The following is an 18,896-nucleotide window of genomic DNA, read 5'->3' as shown; positions in this document are numbered from 1 at the left end:
GACACAAGGACAGTGAGCGTGTGGGGAAGCCAGAGAAGAAACGAAGAAGAAATTTAAAAACAAACAAACAAACAAACACCAAAACACTAATAAAGTTTAAGGTAAGTGATTTCTTCTGCTAGAGATGTGAGATGTTTCAATGTGAACTGCTTCTTGGCAGGCTAAACGCACCCTGGTAAAAAGATGGTGGACGTCTGGCTAAGGGAAGTCTTTCCTGTGAGAAAACCCTGGTGTTGACCATCTCCCCACCCATCCTTAGCCCCGCCTGCTCAGGCCCCAACTCTGCTGCAAAGCCTTCCCGGTGCCAATATCCAGGAGTCTTTCCTAACTCACTGGATTCATAATCAGGCACTGCCGTAAAATCTTATTCTTCACGATGACTGAATCTCCAGCATAGCGACTTCGGCGTTGGATTTGGAGAAATGGGGAAGATCTTACAGCCCCGGGCCATTTTCCAAGGCCAGCCGCTGAAGCTCAGAGAGGGCATGCGCCTGGCCGTGGCCACACGGCCAGTGTCCTGTGCCTCCTGAGCCAAGGGCTTTGTGAGGTCAGGCCTGGGTCCGACCCTCCCGGGAACCTCCCACGGCACAAGCCTACGGCAGCCACTTCAGAAATAACTCTGACTCGGAAGCCTCTTGAAAGAGGTCAAGTGAGAAAGGCTGTAAGGGGGTAGGCCACTCAACAGTGAGCAAAGGCAGGAAGTGCAGACGGGGCAGAGGCAGGAGAGGAAGGGAGAGACGCTGAGCTGAGCGAGTGCTGAGGTGGGAAGACGGGAGCAGGGCTGAGAAGAGCAGGTAACAGGGGCGGGGGAGACGGGGGCAGGGCTGAGGGAGTGAGGGCAGCAGGAGGCACAGGGATGAGTGACTGGAGTCAGACCCCCTGAATGCACTTCCCGCATTTGAGACTCTGGGCTGTGCGCTTGCCCCTACAAGGCCTCAGTTTCCTTATGTGCAATATGGGGGCAGGGATTCTTACCTGCCAAGCTTGATGGCAGGGACACACTGATAGTGTCGGTAGAAAGGCCCATCTCAGGGCTCGGCACATAGTAGGCGCTTCATCAACACGGAATCGAGGTCTGAGAGAGGGCAGTCTACCTCCTCTGTCGTAGCCCCCACTGGGCTGTAGCTTGAGGAAGTGTCCATTTTAATGGTGTCTCAGATAACACGGCAGAGCTGTGACTCCACGGCCTTGCTGAGTGACCTTGGGGAAGTTATTTAACCTCCTCATTGTACGTTATCATTCATACTCACTTAGAGTTGTGCGTACCACAAAGTGAGTGCGCAACACCTATTAACTTTTGGAGGTGTCCCCATCCCCATTCTGAGTGTACGGGAGGTGCATAATCAATGCTTCCCTGGCTTAGAAGTGTGGGAGGGCTGGCCTTGCCCGCCCCATGGCCTGCTCTGAAAGCTGTGTGGGGAAGAAGTCGGGGGTCATCGTGTGATGCACACAGGTGCAGGGAGAAGGGGGAGAATCGGAAAGGAGGCCGCCTTTGCACCCTGGCGGCAAGAAGCGGCCGACGGAGAGTGGGGACAAGTGTCGGCCGTGGACGCCCTCACCCGGAGTGGAGCATCCGGACGAACTGAGGCTTTAGGTTCTTGCCTGACTTTGCAGCTCTGTGACCTGGAGCAAGAAACCTGAGCCTCAGGGTCCGCATCAGTAAAAGGAGGGTAACGCCTATTTCATGAAGTTGCTGTAGAGACTAAGAGAGCCTAAGTGTGAGCACAGAGCCTCCTACAGAGTGAGCCCTGGGGAGTTTTACATAGTAGCTCCGTGTGCGAGCCTCATAGTCTGTGTAACAGTGACCCTGGAACCCGTAGGCAGAATGACAATGGCTGCTAGCCCCACCCCTTTGCCAACCCCCCCCCCCCCCCACCCCACCCCAGACAGCAGCGTCGCTGCAGCAAACAGCAAAGGCACACAAAACTCAACCTGTAGATGACTGGAAAAAGGGAAGTGGCAGCAGTTACCATCTGCTCCAGAAAAGGGCTCCAAGAATACCGCGCCATTCTCTCCATTACGAGGCAGACACATCCAGCCTCTCGGCCGCCTTCTGCTAACGTAAGCCCCGAAGGCTCCAAACACTCCTGCCCTGCCCGTAACCCGCGTCCCCCACCTGCACCCCCGAGTCTCAGAAACACCAGCATTCGCTGGAAAACGCAGGCTGTTTAAAGGGCAGACCCCAAAGTTTCCGTTTTTCATTAAAAAAATCCCAGAGAGAAAGAGAGCTGCCAAAATTAGACAGCATTTTACAAATCTAGCTTTTTAACGGTTCTATTTTCATTTGTTTTCCCAAAACATTGGTTTCATAATATTTTCTATATGCTGACTATCTGGCACCACACAGACTGTTAAATCATTGCAATTACAAATCTAATTCTTAATAGGAGAGTCCTTCTCCCCCTTACCTACGCGACACCCCCCCCCAAAAAAAAAGGAGGAGGAGGCAGAAGAGAAGGAGGAAGGAAAAGGAAGAAATGTCTGAAAGAAAATGATTGATGACTATGTGTAGGGGTGGAGGGCGGGCTCGAGGAATTTAAAGATCTTCTCCCATCCCCATTTTAATTCGTCTTTCATGAACGGCAAAAGCACATTCTTTATGCAAAGCTCTCCAACAATACACATACTGATATGACATCAATTTGCTGGTGTTAAAGTCTTAATGGCATTCTCTGCAAAAAGTGCTGCCACTCCCATTCACATTGGATTGAGTTCATGATGTCAGTGGGATTCTCACAATTTAGGCCTTGCTCCCACTGGAATCAACAGATTTTTACATAGCTATTTATAGCCCTTGCAGAAAATAAATTATACATGATGCTGATCCTATTGGGAGAGAAACTGCACATTAATGCATTATTTCTCTTTGCTTTTCATCAGCCCAGAAATAGGGAAGCTAACAGGACAATTAGGATGCAAAATTCACTCCAAGGAATTTAGTGAATTATCCTCCTAACATGGGGAATCATGAATAGGTAACAGGGATTTTTGAGGCGGTTAAAAATAGACTTGAAGCAGAGGGTTATGGAAAGACTGTGATTAATCTAGAAGCTGAAACAGTCCGGCGGTGGTTCTGCCATGTTCATTACACCCAGGGGCCAGAACACAATGGTAACAGTATCTTCCTCTCCTTCCTCCACCTGAAGAATTTACTCCTTTCCTGAAAATCTGAGCTAAGAGAAAAAGCAATGCCCTCAGACAATGTGCTTCTTCCCTAAAATGCAGTGAGGACGCCGTAATAGTACCAGGACTCTCAGATTTGGTTTTCCATCTGCCATCATCCTTGCACATTTCCCTTCCAGCCTTGAATAAAGCACCAAAGAATGAGCCTTGATATGAGCAGGAGATAGGAACCAAAAAAACCCAAACAAAACAAAACAAAACACCTCAGAATGTATTGACTTAGTTCTTACAAGGCACAAGGCAGGGACTACACCTGGGGGTGGACACAACTTGGTTCCGCCATTTTTTCTTGATGGAGAAAACTATGAGCAAAAGCTAATTTGTTCGTGAGTCTCAAAGGGATAAGACAGCAGCAAAGACAGAATCATCACTTCCCTGTTACCAGGGAGGACTGCCGACTATCTAAATCTTAGTAGGAAGCTTTTTAGCAAAGGCAAATATATATATGAGAGAGGATGCCCTAAAATGTGTTAGGGGGCTCATGCTGCATCATGGGTTCTGGGTTTAGGACCAAGGCTGGTTCCAAGCCCCGTCTATTCCTATGACAATTCTCAGAGCCCAGATCATTTCCATAACCGTCCCCAAGGCTCTAAGGTCAGAAATGATGTTTTCTCATATAAATTATTCCCTGTCCCCAGATCCTCGATACCCATGTCATTCCTCCCAGAGACTGGCAGAGTTTTCAGGCAGGTGTGAAGAGAACAATGGGAAAGCTGCTCACTTCACCTGGGGGTTCAGAGAACTCGCCAGAAAAACTGGAGAAGAGGCGAAAAGGAGCCCCGGCGAGCTGTAGTTTGGCATTTCACACCAAATGGCCTTGAATGCCACCTTTTGGTGCAAATGTCATTGACTATGACCTCTGATTTATTGCACCGCTCTGCAATATAATAAATAACCTGCTAGTGGCCTCAGCTGGCAAAGGGCACCTGCCAATTACACAGCTGAATAGGCTCCTGTTCAACGACGGAAGACAAGGGCATCCCACAAGACTTGCGGTTTCCTTTCAAAAACACGTGAACTTGTAAAGTTCCTTATTTACAGAGATATCTGGGAACAGTTTTTACTTTATGAGTTCTTGTTTGTTTATTTGTTTGGAGGGCAGCAGTAGGGCTGGCCTAAATGTCACATTTTGTTCTTGGAGGGTTTTTTTGCCTCTGAGTTTCCGTAACTATTTTCTGAGTTCTCATTCCTGCTGTTCCCACTGACATGCCTCGAGGCTTTGTAGATATCAACTCTCAGCCTAAATGTTTATTTTTGTAAGTTTGGTAAGCAGGTTTCATACTGTGGATTGATCTGTTTTCCTTTAAAATCTGGCTTCAGAAGCTGGAGAAAACTCCACCTAAGCCTTTCATACGGAGGCACTCACCTGCTCTCTACAAGGTGTGACACTGGAGGCAATTTAGTATTTTAATTTTATCTCATAACCTGTAAAATGTATAAATGGAAACCCCGAGGCAGGTCCTGGAAAAATGCAAAATCAAACTTCCTTTACATTTTTCCTCAGTGTGAGTTTTTTCTTTAGATAACTACTCGTTCACTTCTATTTCCATTTTGCCATTGGTTATAACTCAGCCAGTTACCTCTTTTTTACAGGGAACTACGAAAGCAATGTATGGACTTTAAAGTCTCATATTTATTAGCTGCACGTTCAGTAAACTTCCTATTATTCAATCAAGGGAACAGTGAAAACAGTCAATCAAGACAGCAGGAATGTGGCCCTCTCTGCACGGACTTTCCGTGAAACCTCATTTGCAAATGTTCTTATGCCCAACTTGCCAGTTCATACTTTGGCCCTTAAAAAAAAAAAAAAAACAAACCTTCAGAGAAATTCGAATTTTGTAAAGAATCACAATTCAAGCCAGGGCACTTAACAAAAAATCCTCCTGAACCGTTGAGATGTTTTCCTGACCCCATCAGTTCATTTCCTTTAGAACGCTTAAATGTCACCTAAAATAATTTGGATAGAAAACGTTTACACCCACTTTTCTCTGGTTCCTGCGGATGATAGAAACGAAACGCAAAGGGATTCCTCTCAGTAAGAGTCTTTCACGAGAGCGGTTCTGAATACCTGTGGTTGTGCACTCGTAGTCGAAGCTCGGCACATCATTTAGCGTTTTTTCCTGATATTCGGGGGGACCGATGCACAGGACGTCAGACACCGTGGAATTCGTCATCTTCAACCACAGATACAACCACTTGGCTTTGCAGTCACATTCAAATTTATTGCCCCTTAAATCTCTAAAAACCAAAACAAAACACAAACACATACCTGGAGAAATGGACATGCCTGAAATGTTTCAGCAGGAATACGATGATGTAACATCCTGATCTATTTCATACCCCCCCCCAAAAAAAAGAGAAATTAAAAGAATGTTGTATTTAATGCATCCTATTTCTTGTGTGCATCACTGACTTTACTTAATGATCTTCAGTGCCCATGATTTTAACTGTAGCTTACAGAGAGCTCTCGGAGCTGACATACCACTATTTCTCCAAACTCTCCTGAAACGGTCACCATGCCAGGCTGGAAATGGGGGAGGGTAGACAGAAGAACGTTCCCCCCTCCCCCCCACAGATGCAGACTCTCACAAAGGCAGGACATTACAGGAAGATAGCGTTCACCAACACAATCGAAACATTAAGATCTGGTGGAACAATGTCCGGTAAGAAGTGCCAAACACTAGAAGATACAGCAGAGTATGGATACGCTACCTTGAAAAAGGAAACCTCACACCCGGCGAGCTTAATTTGCCATTGACCTAACGCTACTGAGTGTATGCCAACATGGCAAGACCTAACACAATACCAACTATATATTGTTTCCCACCATGCGCTCTTTGTCACTGATTTCTTTTTTTTAAATGTTTATTTATTTATTTTGAGAGAGAGAGAGAGAGACGGAGACAGAGACAGAGGGAAAATGCATGGGGGAGGGACAGAGAGACAGAGGAAGAGAGAATCCCAAGCGGACTCCATGCTCCTTTCAGGGGCTTGAGCTCATGACCACATGCAGGACGTGAGCCTCTGTGAAGAGTCAAATGCTCAACTGACGGAGCCACCTGGGTGCCCCTGTCACGAGTTTCTGACTGCAACATAAAAGAAATGCAGTGAGGGGGAGAGGGGGCATTAAAGACCTGATTAACTTGGACACAATGACACATGATTAACTTGGACACAAGCATTTTCCTTACTTACAGTTCAATCAGAGAGTCTAAATCACTGAAGACATCCCTTGGGAGTGCTTTTATGTGGTTATTGGCCAGAGAACTAGAAGAAGAAAATCATATGTTAATGTGGTTATTATCCTCAGGCCCTGTCACTCCAAAACCCCTTAAACAAAGCTAATGCTTTAAAACAGAGCTCTCTCTACACCTCTTCAGCACAACATGGCTCAACTTCTGGCTTTGCTCATTGATACTGAGATAAAGAAATAAGTTTTGTGACACAAAGACAGCATGACAGATGCTGGAGTACAATGTACTTTTTGCTTTGTTTTTAAAAGAAGCTCTTTATATACATTTGTTAAACGCTGGATGGCGTCTTATATTTCTCAGAATAAAAGCCAAAGTCCCTTTGATGTCATGCAAGACTATTGTCTAGTTACCCCCACTCCCACTTAACTATGAGACTGGATCTCTGACTACTCAGAACACCCACGCTGGCCCCTTTGCTATTCAAATGGATAAGGCACTCTCCCACCCCGAGGCCCCTGAACTTGCGATTCATCTGCCTGAACGATCTTCCTGTGGGTACCCACACAGATCACGCCATCATCTCTTTTAGGTCTGTCCTCACTGATCACCACTTCCCTGACCTCTACCAGCTCCCTTCCCTGCTCGGTTGACCTTCACCGCACGACTGTCGCTTCGCATACCACCTATTTTAATTCTCTGTTTATTGGCTGTGTATTCTCCCCAGACATAAGCAACACGAGGGCAGAGATTGTGTTTGTCCACATCTGTATCACTGGCATCCAAGCAGTGCCTGGCACATAGTAGGTACTCAGGAAGCCTTTACTGAGTGAGTGAATGAATGAATGAAGCACTGAGGTGAGAATGATCAAAGAAAAGATGTACAGTCCTGTCCAAGGAGTTTCCTTGCAGTCCATCTACGCAAATTCTATTACTTGTGAGTCTAAGAAAGGATTCAGTAAATACTCTTTTGCACAAAGACTCTCAGCTCTAACCCCATGAAAATATAAAATTTCAATGGACTACAGTGTTTAGGGAGCAACCGATTGTGATCGGTTTCTTTTCTCATTAGCGAAGGTTGACCAGAAAGCATTTTGCATTGCTCTTAGTTTTGAAGATCTAAAATGTCCTAGTCTGTTCCTCATCTCCAGGAAGAACGACTACCATCAACGCTTTTTCTGATGATTCAGGATCATGCAGTGCCCTGTCATCATCCTGCCGAAGATGAATGTCCGTGGTGCTGGGCTGTTGACGTAGAAAGATGCTGGGTGTTGAAAAGATGTACATCGAGCCTGCGCTTCTCCCCAGGGCATCATGCTCTAACGTGAGTCAGCCAAGAGACTGATGCCTACTTTTGTTTTCTTTTATTCACGTGAGTGCAAACAGCAAGACATATAAATGATAAACACGTACGCGAGTCAGCACCGACCTCTTTAAAACATATATATGAAATTAGCCTTGTGTGCATCACAGTGACCCAGCGGCTCGCACAGAAAGCTTCGAGCCCATGTGTCACCCAAGCATTCTCGCTGCAATATACCAAGAGAATATGGGGAAACCTGAACATTTCACAATTATGTCCCTTCCTGCCTACGCAACCACAAATGGATTAGAATGCAATTTCATGTATTATTTTACCTTTCTTTCCTACATGATTTAGGGGTACATTTCTAAAGATGTTGGAAAATAGGCTGAATAGGTAATCAGGCTGAACGTTGTCGGGCAGTAGCTTTCTGAAATTAAAAGAAAAAAAAAAGGTGCTTGTTTTGCTTTTTTACTGGCTGATGGTCACTTTTTCTGGAAAGCCCCAAAAATTCTTTTAGCTAATTAAAGGTGAATTATTTAGCTAGACATTTTTAGCTAATTGAAATGTACTGTACCCAAGTGATAAGAATATATGGAAAGTTCGAAGCCCAAAAATGTAGAATGTTTAGCAACCTTTCCAAGCATTCAATTTCAGAAAGCCAAATTATTTAGATGGACTATCCACTCCACTCACACTAAGTGCATACCATCTCCCTTTCCATTTCATTTTGCCTACAAATTTATGGCACTTACTTCATTTCTGAAACTACTTAACAGCAACCTGTCCCCTGGGCTTTGCAGGGCTGCTGGAAAATAAATGTCCTAGATCTTAGTTACAGATTGGTACTGCTTCTTCAATACTTTGAAACCTGATCTATGTTTCTTGAGAACAAGAATGTGAGTCTGTAGGTGCTGGAAAAACTCATAAAAAGATACAAACCAGATACTTCAGCAAATTCCATCTAGTGACTTCCTTGAGCATAGGAGTGAGCTTTGGAGAAGCGGTGTGCAAACCTCCTTGCTTAGAAGTTGACAAAAACTGGGGGCAGGTGGGAGGACTGGTCCGTTCTTTCAACAATGTATTAAATGCTTTGACTCCTACCTACGTCTCCCACCTACGGAGTCAGCTTTAGAAGTCACCTGACTTGCCCAGAAGCAGAGTATATGTGGAAAATCCAGCTCAGTAAGGAACCCATTGATCGACCAGGGAATCACACAGGATGTGCTGCTAGCTTTCAGCCCTGTGCTAGACGCTGGGGGAAGAGCAGGGCTAATGAAAGTTCTGCGTGGGCCCTGTCCTCAGGGAGCTTTCGATGCAGCTGGGGAGATAAAACTGACATCACGAAACAGTACCAACCAGTACGGCCAGGGCTACTTACAGGGTTGGGTGTGTGCAACCAAGAGGGAGGTTACAGAGGGGAGATCAAGAACGGCTCCATGAGGGAGAGAGAACTTAATCTGGACTTTGATGGAAGAGCAGATTACAGGAGGTCTAAGGTAGAAAATACAACATCCTAGGCAATGGACAGGATGTGAGCAAAAGCCCAGGAATGGGATGGGTTGGGTGCACACCGGGGTCCACGGAGAGATCAGTGTTCTGAGGACATTTAAGGACATGAGGTTGGAGAGCTGGGGAGTGCCAGGCTCCATAGGCTTGACTGTAGAATGGCAGCATGCACTGGGACGGGCACCTGAATGCATCAGAAGTACGCCGGACCCAAGCAAAGGGCTCTTCGTCACACAGAATAGAAGGTGCCTCTCAACACACATGCACACATTACATACGCATGTGGTCGCGTGCACAAATAACCAGTGCGTGCGCACAGTTACGTGCACACGCAGCATGTCCACCCATCTACCTGCATAGAAGTCCGTGCATCTCTGAGCAAACCTGTGCGAAGATCTGCAAATACACGTGCACAATTGCTGCATGGTCACGCCTGTTTTCAGACCAAGGACCCGTAGTCAGTCAATGGGTCAAAGGAAAGCTGACACCTGGGCTAACTCAGTCACGTGGCTTTTTGCTTACGTTCATGGTCTGGCCAGAGCTTCTGCTCGAAAGCAAAGCCTCTCATTCCTGACTTCTGGGAACCAGATCGATCTGGTCACAGCTGTTCCTCTCCAGACACCCACAGCTGTCTTCTTAGCAGACCCTGTCTGGCCACTCAAACTGCCAAGGGTCCTCAGCAGTCCATGGAGAAAATGGAGACTTCTTAATGAGTGGAGGGGGGCCGTGCTGTTGCTGTTGACCATGATAATGACGGCAGCTCCAAGCATACCTTGCGCATTTACTACGGCTAATGGGCTGGATGCTTTGCAAGCGAGCATTAACCCACTCTATGCAGCAATCCCGTGGGGTCAGTATAATCACCCCCACCTCCAGGATGAAGAAACTGTGGTCCACAAAGGCTAGGCAACGTTAATAAATGGTGGCCTTGAGATTTGGACCCAAGTCTATGTGACTCCAAATCCATGACCTTAACCTCTACAGGAATGTGGGGATTTGGCGTCTGGGTTCCATCTGAAAACAAAACAAAACAACAGCAACAACAACAAAATGAGGGTTTTACAGAAAGAAGGAAAACCTGGGGCAATAATGACACCATGAGGCTGACACTCTCCAGGATCGGTGGTGCCGATCCAGACGTTTGGACCTCCCGTACTCCTCCCTTATCTGCTTACTTTAGGAGCTTTATTTAACTCAGACAGGGCTTCTGCTTGGTAGGATTCCAGAATCAAGTGCTCGTCGAGCCTGCTGACTGACACCTTTGCCTGTATCAGGGCTCGATGTAAATGATTATCTCTTTCGATGTGTGTCAGTCAGGGTTGCACCTGCTGAAGGCACTATCACCCCTGCCCAACACCCCTCTTCAGAATCTTCCTATTCTCCCAATTTTCTTTTTATCACAGAGATGAGACATGTTATCTTACTCAATCACAAAGTATCTATCATGCACACAGGACCCGATTCCTGGCTAATAAATGGTTCTTACCAAGAAAATGACTATTTTTACATTTTCATGAACACAGCTGCAATTTTTTTCCAGTTTTCTAAATATGCCAAGTATGTGTACTTGCCTCATTCTGATATGGCAATTCAAATCAATTTGTGTTTAACTTTTTTTCCTCCAGAAGGCTATTAAAGAAGCCAGAGAGCTTAGCTTAAGCTGCAGATTAATCCAACATAAAAGAAAAAGCTATTTGCATTCAAATTAGAGGAACCACAAAAACGTCTCTATTCCATTTCATCCAAATTTTGATCCTGCATTCAACATTCTTCAATGAGTTAACTGAAGCCTCAGTTCCCAAATCTGTAAAATGGAGATTCACAAAGATAACGAAGAGAAGGCTCACTAGGCACGCAGGCACACAGCAGGTGTGTTATACGTGATAGTGTCCTTCCTACCTTCTTCATCACTGGACAGAGGGCCCTCGCGGCTCCTCGTTTCACATGCTGTCATGTGGCCCATAACGGCAATTCAGGGTAACGGAAAAGATAATTAAGCTGAGTGCATGAGTAATCACACTGGACTGCTGTCTGATCAACAATACAAAACACTTCGGGCAACCTGGAACTTAGTTTCCTTGAGAGAATGTTACAATATGGACAAAACAGTCAAGAAAGAGCAAGCATCTCGCAACACGTTTCATAGGACTTACAGGTGAGTCAGGTCACGAAGGCCACGAAAGGCATTTCTTGAAATGGTTTCTATCTTGTTCCCTTCAATGAACCTAAAGAGAACGGCAGTATCATTCCACCAAATTTTCTCCACTTAATCTCTCTAAACGATATTCAAAATGAATTCTTTTTTAAGTGGAGTACGTTCACTTTTATTATTTTTTTAATGTTTATTTATTCTAGAGTGAGAAAGAATGTGTGAGTGGGGAAGGGGGAGGGGCAGAGAGAGAGAGGGAGACACAGAATCTGAAGCAGGCTCCAGGCTAGCAGCACAGAGCTGGACGTGGGGCTCGAACTCGTGAACCAAGAGAGCGTGACCTGAGCCGAAGTCGGATGCGTAACTGACTGCGCCACCCGGCTGCCCCCAAAACAAATTCTAAAAGCACTCATGAATTTAAAACATTCATCTCTGAAAAACACAAATAAATAAATAAAAGTAAATAAAACATTCATGTTTTATAAATAAATAAATAAGTAAATAAATAAATAAATACACAAATACATAAAACAATCCTTCTCTGAAGGATTAGGTCAGCTACACCAGATTTCAAGTGGGAGCCAGGTTTGTGTGCAAGAATGCGTCCACACAAGTGTGTGTCCTACACTCATTCCAGAAGCAGCATGGAAGTCCTCACATTCAGAGCTGGCAACACGGCTGGGGGGTGGGGGGAGACATCTTGGGGGGAAAGACGAGAAAAAAGCCCAATACAAAGGCAAGAAATTCTTAAATCTCTGCAAGGCTGGAAAGCTTCCAGACATTCTCCCCACTCAAACCGTCTTAGAGTTTACAGCGCCTGGCTATTAACACTCTTGTTAATATCGTTGTCTCTTGAGGGGAGCCCATTGTTTTACGTCTCTGCTTTAAAATTTTTGCTGGGGGAGAATTCCAGTAAGCTCGGCTTCGGGCAAACTCGAGTTCAGCATGTCCCATACAGCCTAATCTCTGAACAAATGGGTAACAAGGCAGGAATTCTCTCAAGATCTCTAAGCCACTAGGAAATAGGAAATATAATGAAGTTGAGGATGGGCCAAACTTCTTGCTCTGTGCTAAAATGGCTTAGGGCTTGCACACAGGCCCTTGCAATAAATAATAACCCTGACTGTGCTTTGAAGTCTTCATGGGAAATACATAAAGCGAATGCACTGTGACTATTCCCTAGGACCACAGAGAACTAAATTTCAGTTTATGGCATCCCATTACATCAAATGTAAGAGGGTCTTTGATGAGATGGTCCAAGGGAGAGGCTTTGCAACATGATGCCATTAGTTGGTAAAATAGTTCTTGATTCTTATACTGACCTTTATTTGATGTCTTATTTGTTTTAAATAGGGGTCTCTTCAGTACGAGAATTCGGTATAGGCTGATAAGTGGACTTCCCCCTCAGTAACCTTGGCAGTAAGATGAACTGCTCACAAGAGAAAACTGATAGCTTTACATGTGCTACCCCCATCAGCTGTTCAAGTGCTTTGACAGAACGTAGTTAGGCTTAGCACTTCAGTCATAACCCGCTTTCCATATTCTGTATACTATCAGGTTGCTATGAAAGTTTACATATCATGTGTATTCTGGAGAAAGAATTCCTTGAGAGACACCTTTCCTAAGGACATAAAATCAGCAGAGTTTTCTTAGACCCACGATGCGCTTAGAATTCAAACATCTACCTGTTAACCTCAGATAAGAAAGCGGAGACCAGTCTTTAAAAATCCCTCTGAATGCTAAATAAGGAAATCCCATCTGATAGCAGGACTAATATTATTACAAAGTTACAAAAGGCAAGGATGAAAGCATTTAAAAGGTGAAAAGACATGAAAGGGGGGAAAGGCAAATCAGAAAAGAAACCGGGAAACAAAATCGCAACAAGGGCAAAGCTCTCTGCTAGGGGGAACAGCCTGCACGTCCAAAAAGAAAACAAAACCTCTTCTTTTAAAGAAGAAAAAAATACAATTAGACTCTCATCAGCAGCTCATGGGAGATACTGCGAAAGGGAAATAGGATAGCCAAATTCAAAACGTGAAGTTATATCCCCACATAGGGAGACTTTATTTAAAAATAAGTAACCCTCAGAAGCCTTCAGCTTTATTTCTGGCCGATCAGCAAATCCATGCCTAGTTATGAGAGGTAAAAATATCCAACGCAATTTCCAATTGTGCTTACTCCATGCCAAATTAAATGTCAGCAGAGAATGAGTGAATATCTTTCCTCCTTTGTTTGCTTTCACCCGCTTTGTCTCCAACCTCCTCCTGTCCCAGCATGTTTATACACAAGTAAACTATAAAAGGTCAGGGCTGAAAAGAGAATGGGGTGTCCTCCATTTTGTCCGCCCCTAAGCTCTCTAAGAGATGCTGTTCCTGCTCGGACAGCAATAGAACGATTCGATGGACACATACCCAACGCTCAGCAAACAGACAAAGCCCAAAACTTACAGGTATTCGAGATGAAACAGTCCAGCAAAAGCATCATCCCGGATGGCTGTAAATGAGTTAGAATTCAGCAATCTGAAAACACAGGACAGATTTCAATGCAGAGATATACACCTGGAACCACACAGTGAAGCCCCTTTCTGTTTTCTTTCGCTACATTCTGATCCACGGCAAAAACGGGCTCTTTGCAGCCCAAGCCTGGCTCCGTAGGTGCACAGCCCGACTCGCAGATGCTGGTAGGCAATTGCAGCAAGTGGAGTCCTTTTGGCTCGATTTTTGGGTCACCCCACTGCTCCACCCCCCCCCTCCCCCGTGGGTCTCAGTAAATTCTCTCAAAACATGCCAACGCTCAGCACAACTAAACGGCCAGCCGATGCTTTGCCATGCCCGAGCCACCATGGAATCAGAGATCTAAAAGGACCTAACCCAACTCTGTTTTCAGAGAAATGTGTGCCCAGAGAAGTGACTTGACCAAAGTCACACAGCTGAGACCACAAAAATTAAAACTGAAAAAACTAAAACTCCTTTCTACTATATTATACATTCCCATGAGAAATGATAAAAAAAAAAAAAAGTTTAAGAAATCTTCAGAAGTCTCTTTATCAGCACATAGTTTCCTATTAGTCACCATGTAAGCTTCTTTGGTAAAAGTTCACAGAATCTATATTGTCACCACTTGAGTCTATTTGGTGAAATGCCCGAAATTGTGTCTCCCGCATATGGAAAGTATATTTTAATAGAACCACAATTTCCAAGAAGTGACAGCTTTTAAAATGTTAAGTACGAGGTCAGACGCAGGTCCATAATATTTCAAGAACAGAACTATCCACGCTAAGTTTATTTAGGATGAGAAGTGATCCATCCCTCACATGTTTTCTGGAATACGTTGCTTGATTTTAACATCCTCTCAAATTTAAGAAACAGAATAAACAGAATGAGCTATGCGCTCATGACTTTGCCTATCACTGACTTGCTTTTGAAAACTGCTTTTTGGACATTTCTTTTCATCAGCAAACAATAACGGGACTGGGATGCCAGGCATGACATGAGCTCTCGCCAAGAGTGGCTGGATACAGAGCAGTTACGAGTGTGGGTTAGAAAGCGGCTGGGATTTTGGACAAGTTACTTAACTCCTCTGAGCCTTAATTTTCTCGTCTGTCAAATGGGGAGCTAAAAATACTCTCTTTGTAGGGCTGATCAGATGATCAGATAACATTTTCCATATAAATGGACAGTATGCTGCCTGATAGTTTATATCCTCAGTCAATGAAAAATACTTCTATGTCCAGAGCCAACAGCGAGAGTGTAAAAAGCAGGTTTTCTTTTAAAGTGAGATGTTTGGAAAATGCTTCATTTAGGTGAAATTTGGGTCATCATTCAATGTCATCACGTCTCCTGTTGCCAAACACGGGCGTTGGGATCTATGATAAAGTCCTAAAGGAAAACATGGGCAAAAGAAGGAGACACTGAGCAAAGAGCCTGAGATTCAGTCAGGTGGGGACACCACAGGGGAAGCTAACACTGAGAGTTTATTGGGGGTATTTAAGGAAGGACTGACACCAAACGGGCAGGGATGGTTCCTCCCAGGTCTATACCTCTGGGGGCCCCACTTTCAAAGAGAACATCCCTTACTCACAGCAGCTGCAGGGAAGGCAGGTGGGAAAACATTCGGTCCTTGATTTCGGAAAACGTTCCATTTACCAGGCTCCTGCGGGCAAAAGAGAAGCAAAACAAGGCCTAGGTCTCTTTCAGAAGTGATCGCAGGATGGGCAACCGGCCATATTCTCCACCTGTATTTCAAACTCCTCCACTCAAAAATGAGGCTTAAAATCGTCAACGAGGGGGGGCTTCTCAGGGGTAGAAACGAGAAGAGTCAAGCCATTTTCCAACGAACTGGATCAATATGAAAACTAGTCTGAATAATAGAAGCCTTTACCATCAGTCTAGCTCCTTCCACAGACATTATCTCAGCAAGTTTAAATCAATCCCCTCCCTTCCTTCTCTTAACTACAGGAGGCCCTGGCTGAAAATGGATAATTACTTCACCTCTGCCCAGGATTCTGTTTGTGTAGACACAGCATTAACGTTGGCCGGGGAAACTCCGGGGAAGGTTTAAGCATTCCCCTTGGGAACACATCTCTGAGAGACACTCAGAGCACCTCTGGTTAAATGCACTGTGAAAGCCTTGGGGAAAAACCCAAGAGACACCTGAACTGGAATGTGCAGTAGGAGGCAATGCCATCTGCCAGATATAATGGTCAAGGCGGGGGCAAGCGGCTTGACTGTTTGTGCCACGAGGTCCCCTATCCTTTCTGGCCACAGCAGGACCTCAATACATTATTTCAACATTACTTCAGTTAACATGCAGAGCAATTAAGCAGCTGCCCTTCTAAAGGATTTAACAAGGGGAATTCTAATTTCTGGAATCCTCCCTGTCACTCGACTTAGCAACATTAGGAATCAAAAAGGCTCTCGGTTCCTGCTGGCCAGACCCTCCGGAGTTTCTGTAAATGCAAATGGGAATCCCTTCAGCCCTGCACCTTGCCTGGGGTGGGAGGCAGGGGAGTGTAGTAAGAAGGACATGAAGAACTTCACCCCTGGGACTCCCTGCCTCTGTGTTTGGGTGGGCATCACCCCAGCACCTTGGCCTGGAAGGAGGAAGTTCTTTCCGCAGGAAGCCTTTCTCAGCAGTGAAGATATAGCCCAACAGCCCCTTCCACTGTCAATGGGACCTGGCTGTGGGGCTTGCGGGGCTGTGTGACGGCAGGTTGGAGGCATCACTCAGCAGGTGAAGAAATAAGGTGGGGCCCTTCCCGTTAATTCCTCCAGCGCTGAAAAAGCGGCCAACTTAATGTGTGCTAGGGAGAGGGGGCAAGAAGCCCTTGTGAACTCAGGGCAAGAAATCTTCCGGCACTTGGCCACTGGCCTGGGTGCCCTAGGCTCTGCCCAGCGCAGTGCTCCCCTCTACCAGGCCTCATGAGGTGGCCCCCACTTCCTGAGGCTGCATGCCTTTGCTCGGGTCCCTCCGGACCTGCGGTGTGGACTGGTCGGGAGGAGGCCACGGTGTAAACCACTGCCCCAGGCGCGAGGTGGGACAGTGAGGCCTCATCGCTCCCCTGTTTACACTCACTCCAGTCAGGCTCGGGGGCACATTCCTGCCCCTACACAACCACCCCTCCCCCCTCCACATGCTCTCAAACTTTAACGCACCCCAGAATCACCCGGGACGCCACATGCAGACTCCAAGTGGAGCCAAGGCTCCACTCCTGAGACCCTGCTTCATTGAACGCGGGCCCGGAAATCTGCATTGGCACGAGCTGCCCCAGGTGGGTCTGATGCAGCTGGCCCGCGGGCCACACTTTAAGAAACACTGCCACAGGGGGCTGGGCTGGGCTGGGCTCCCAGGCTCTGGGTCTCGGGCTCCCTCCACCCTCCCCTGGGCCCGAGACTCCACCCACGTCCCACAGCGCGCCCCCACCCAAGCGCGGAGAAAGAGGCCGGGAAGCGGGGTCGGGGTCGCGCTGTCCCAGCGCCGGAGGCAACTCCCCGGCGGCGGCGGGCGCAGGGTGGGGCGGGGACTGGAGGGGTCCCACTCACTCACAGGGAGCTGATGTCGCCCGGCACGATCCTGGGCACCCAGGAAGAGCCCACGCAGATGATGGACTCCTTGGTACAGCTGCAAGTGGCGGGGCAGCGCGCCAGCCGCCTCACCTGCGCGCCCGGCGGGATCAGGCACGCGGCGCTCAGCAGCAGCAGCAGCCCCGGCGCCCCGCCGCCGCCGCCGCCGCCGCCCCGCCGCAGCGCCATGCCGGGTCCCCGCCGCCCGCTCCCCGCCCCGGCGCCCACCGCCGCCGCCGCGCCGCGCGCTCGGACCCTGCGCCGCTGCAGACGCGGGCGCCGCTCGCTGCTCCGCCGCCGCCGCTGCTGGCGAGGACGAGGGCGCCGCGGGTGTGGGAGGCCGAGCCGCAGCCGAGCAGCATGCTGGCCGCCACCCCCACTCGCGCCCCCCCACCCGAGCCCGGGCTCGCTGGGCGGCCGCCGCCGCTGCGCCCGCCGCACTCGCGCCCGCCTGACATCAGCACTCGCGCCCGCAGCCCGCTCTGGCCAATGAATAATGCGGGGCGGGTGCCCGCCCCCGCCGCGCCCCGCCCGGACCCTCCCGACCCTCCCCGGGAGCCGCGGGCCCGGGGAAAAGTTGGGTGACCTTGGGGGAGGGGCCGCCCTGGCCGGAGACGGCCCCCCCCCCCTCCTCCCCCGGGGGCCCGACTGAGCGGCTGGGGCTCATATTCCCCCCCCCGCCCCACCCCCCGCTGCTGTCCCTCCTAGGGCTCCAAATGATTTGGGGGAGGCACTGGGCTTCTTTCAGCTGGGACAAAGTGTGAGGCCAAAAAAAAAAAAAAAAAACTAGGACCTGGGGAACTGGCTTCATTGCTGGGTGCTTTGAAGAGCACAGAATTTTGAGCAGCCTTTATTAATTTTTAAGAGAAGAAATGAAGTGAATGCTACCATGGAGTTCGGCAGGGATGATTTTGCTCGTCTTTCGCGGCGGGGCACTGGGGTCGGGCGCGCGTTCCCGCAGCATCCGGGTGGGGGGGGGGGGGACTGAAGCCCGCCACCTTTCCCTGGGGAAGGCACGTAGAGCAGAAAAGCTGCTACAGCAGTGCACGCCCCTTGCTGCTCGGCGGCCTGCCTCCTGCTTGCTACACAGATAACGTGCCTCCCAAAGTTTTCCCTCGCTCAGCGTGCTCACTGGCACCGCACCCACCCCAATTAAAGGACGGAGATGAGTAGAGATTGGGGGCCTGACACATCCTAGGCACTGTGCATTTCATCCCCTAACTGTTTGAGGCTGGTCCCATTCATATCCCCAATTCACTGATGAGGAAACTGAGACCCGGGAAACATCAGTAAATGGCTGGTGGTGGAGTAAATGGCTGGGCAGGGATGGGATTCAGAGCCAGGATGGGGACTGGAACCCAGGCTCTACTGAGCCCCTCTTCTACTCAGCACGTTTGATACGCTGAGCTTGAATCTTACCACAAGGTGATGTGACCTGGGGAGATAAAATGGCTAAAGCAGAACCAAAATAATGGTGAATCACCCAAACTGCTCAGGGT

The 18,896-nt window shown here is 47.7% G+C and overlaps 1 protein-coding gene across 1 annotated transcript in view; it reads right to left on the bottom strand.

Moving 5' to 3' along the window:
• Window positions 1-17,853, bottom strand: part of LGI2 (leucine rich repeat LGI family member 2) — a 31,396-nt gene extending 13,543 nt beyond the window's left edge. Inside the window, exons 1-6 of the mRNA XM_019453585.2 lie at window positions 17,381-17,853; window positions 15,416-15,487; window positions 13,783-13,854; window positions 11,340-11,411; window positions 6,379-6,450; window positions 5,252-5,421 (exon numbers count right to left, since the gene is read on the bottom strand). Of these exons, the coding sequence (XP_019309130.2) occupies window positions 5,252-5,421; window positions 6,379-6,450; window positions 11,340-11,411; window positions 13,783-13,854; window positions 15,416-15,487; window positions 17,381-17,586 (664 nt within the window). The 5' untranslated portion in view covers window positions 17,587-17,853. The remainder of the gene's footprint in view (window positions 1-5,251; window positions 5,422-6,378; window positions 6,451-11,339; window positions 11,412-13,782; window positions 13,855-15,415; window positions 15,488-17,380) is intronic.
• Between the last annotated feature and the right edge of the window lie 1,043 nt (window positions 17,854-18,896).

This window comes from Panthera pardus, unplaced genomic scaffold (genome assembly GCF_024362965.1).
Source record: "Panthera pardus isolate Hobbes unplaced genomic scaffold, ASM2436296v1 HiC_scaffold_13, whole genome shotgun sequence".
NCBI classification, from domain to species: domain Eukaryota; kingdom Metazoa; phylum Chordata; class Mammalia; order Carnivora; family Felidae; genus Panthera; species Panthera pardus.
Note: the sequence above shows the minus strand (reverse complement) of the source record. Positions and strands in the feature narration are given on the sequence as shown.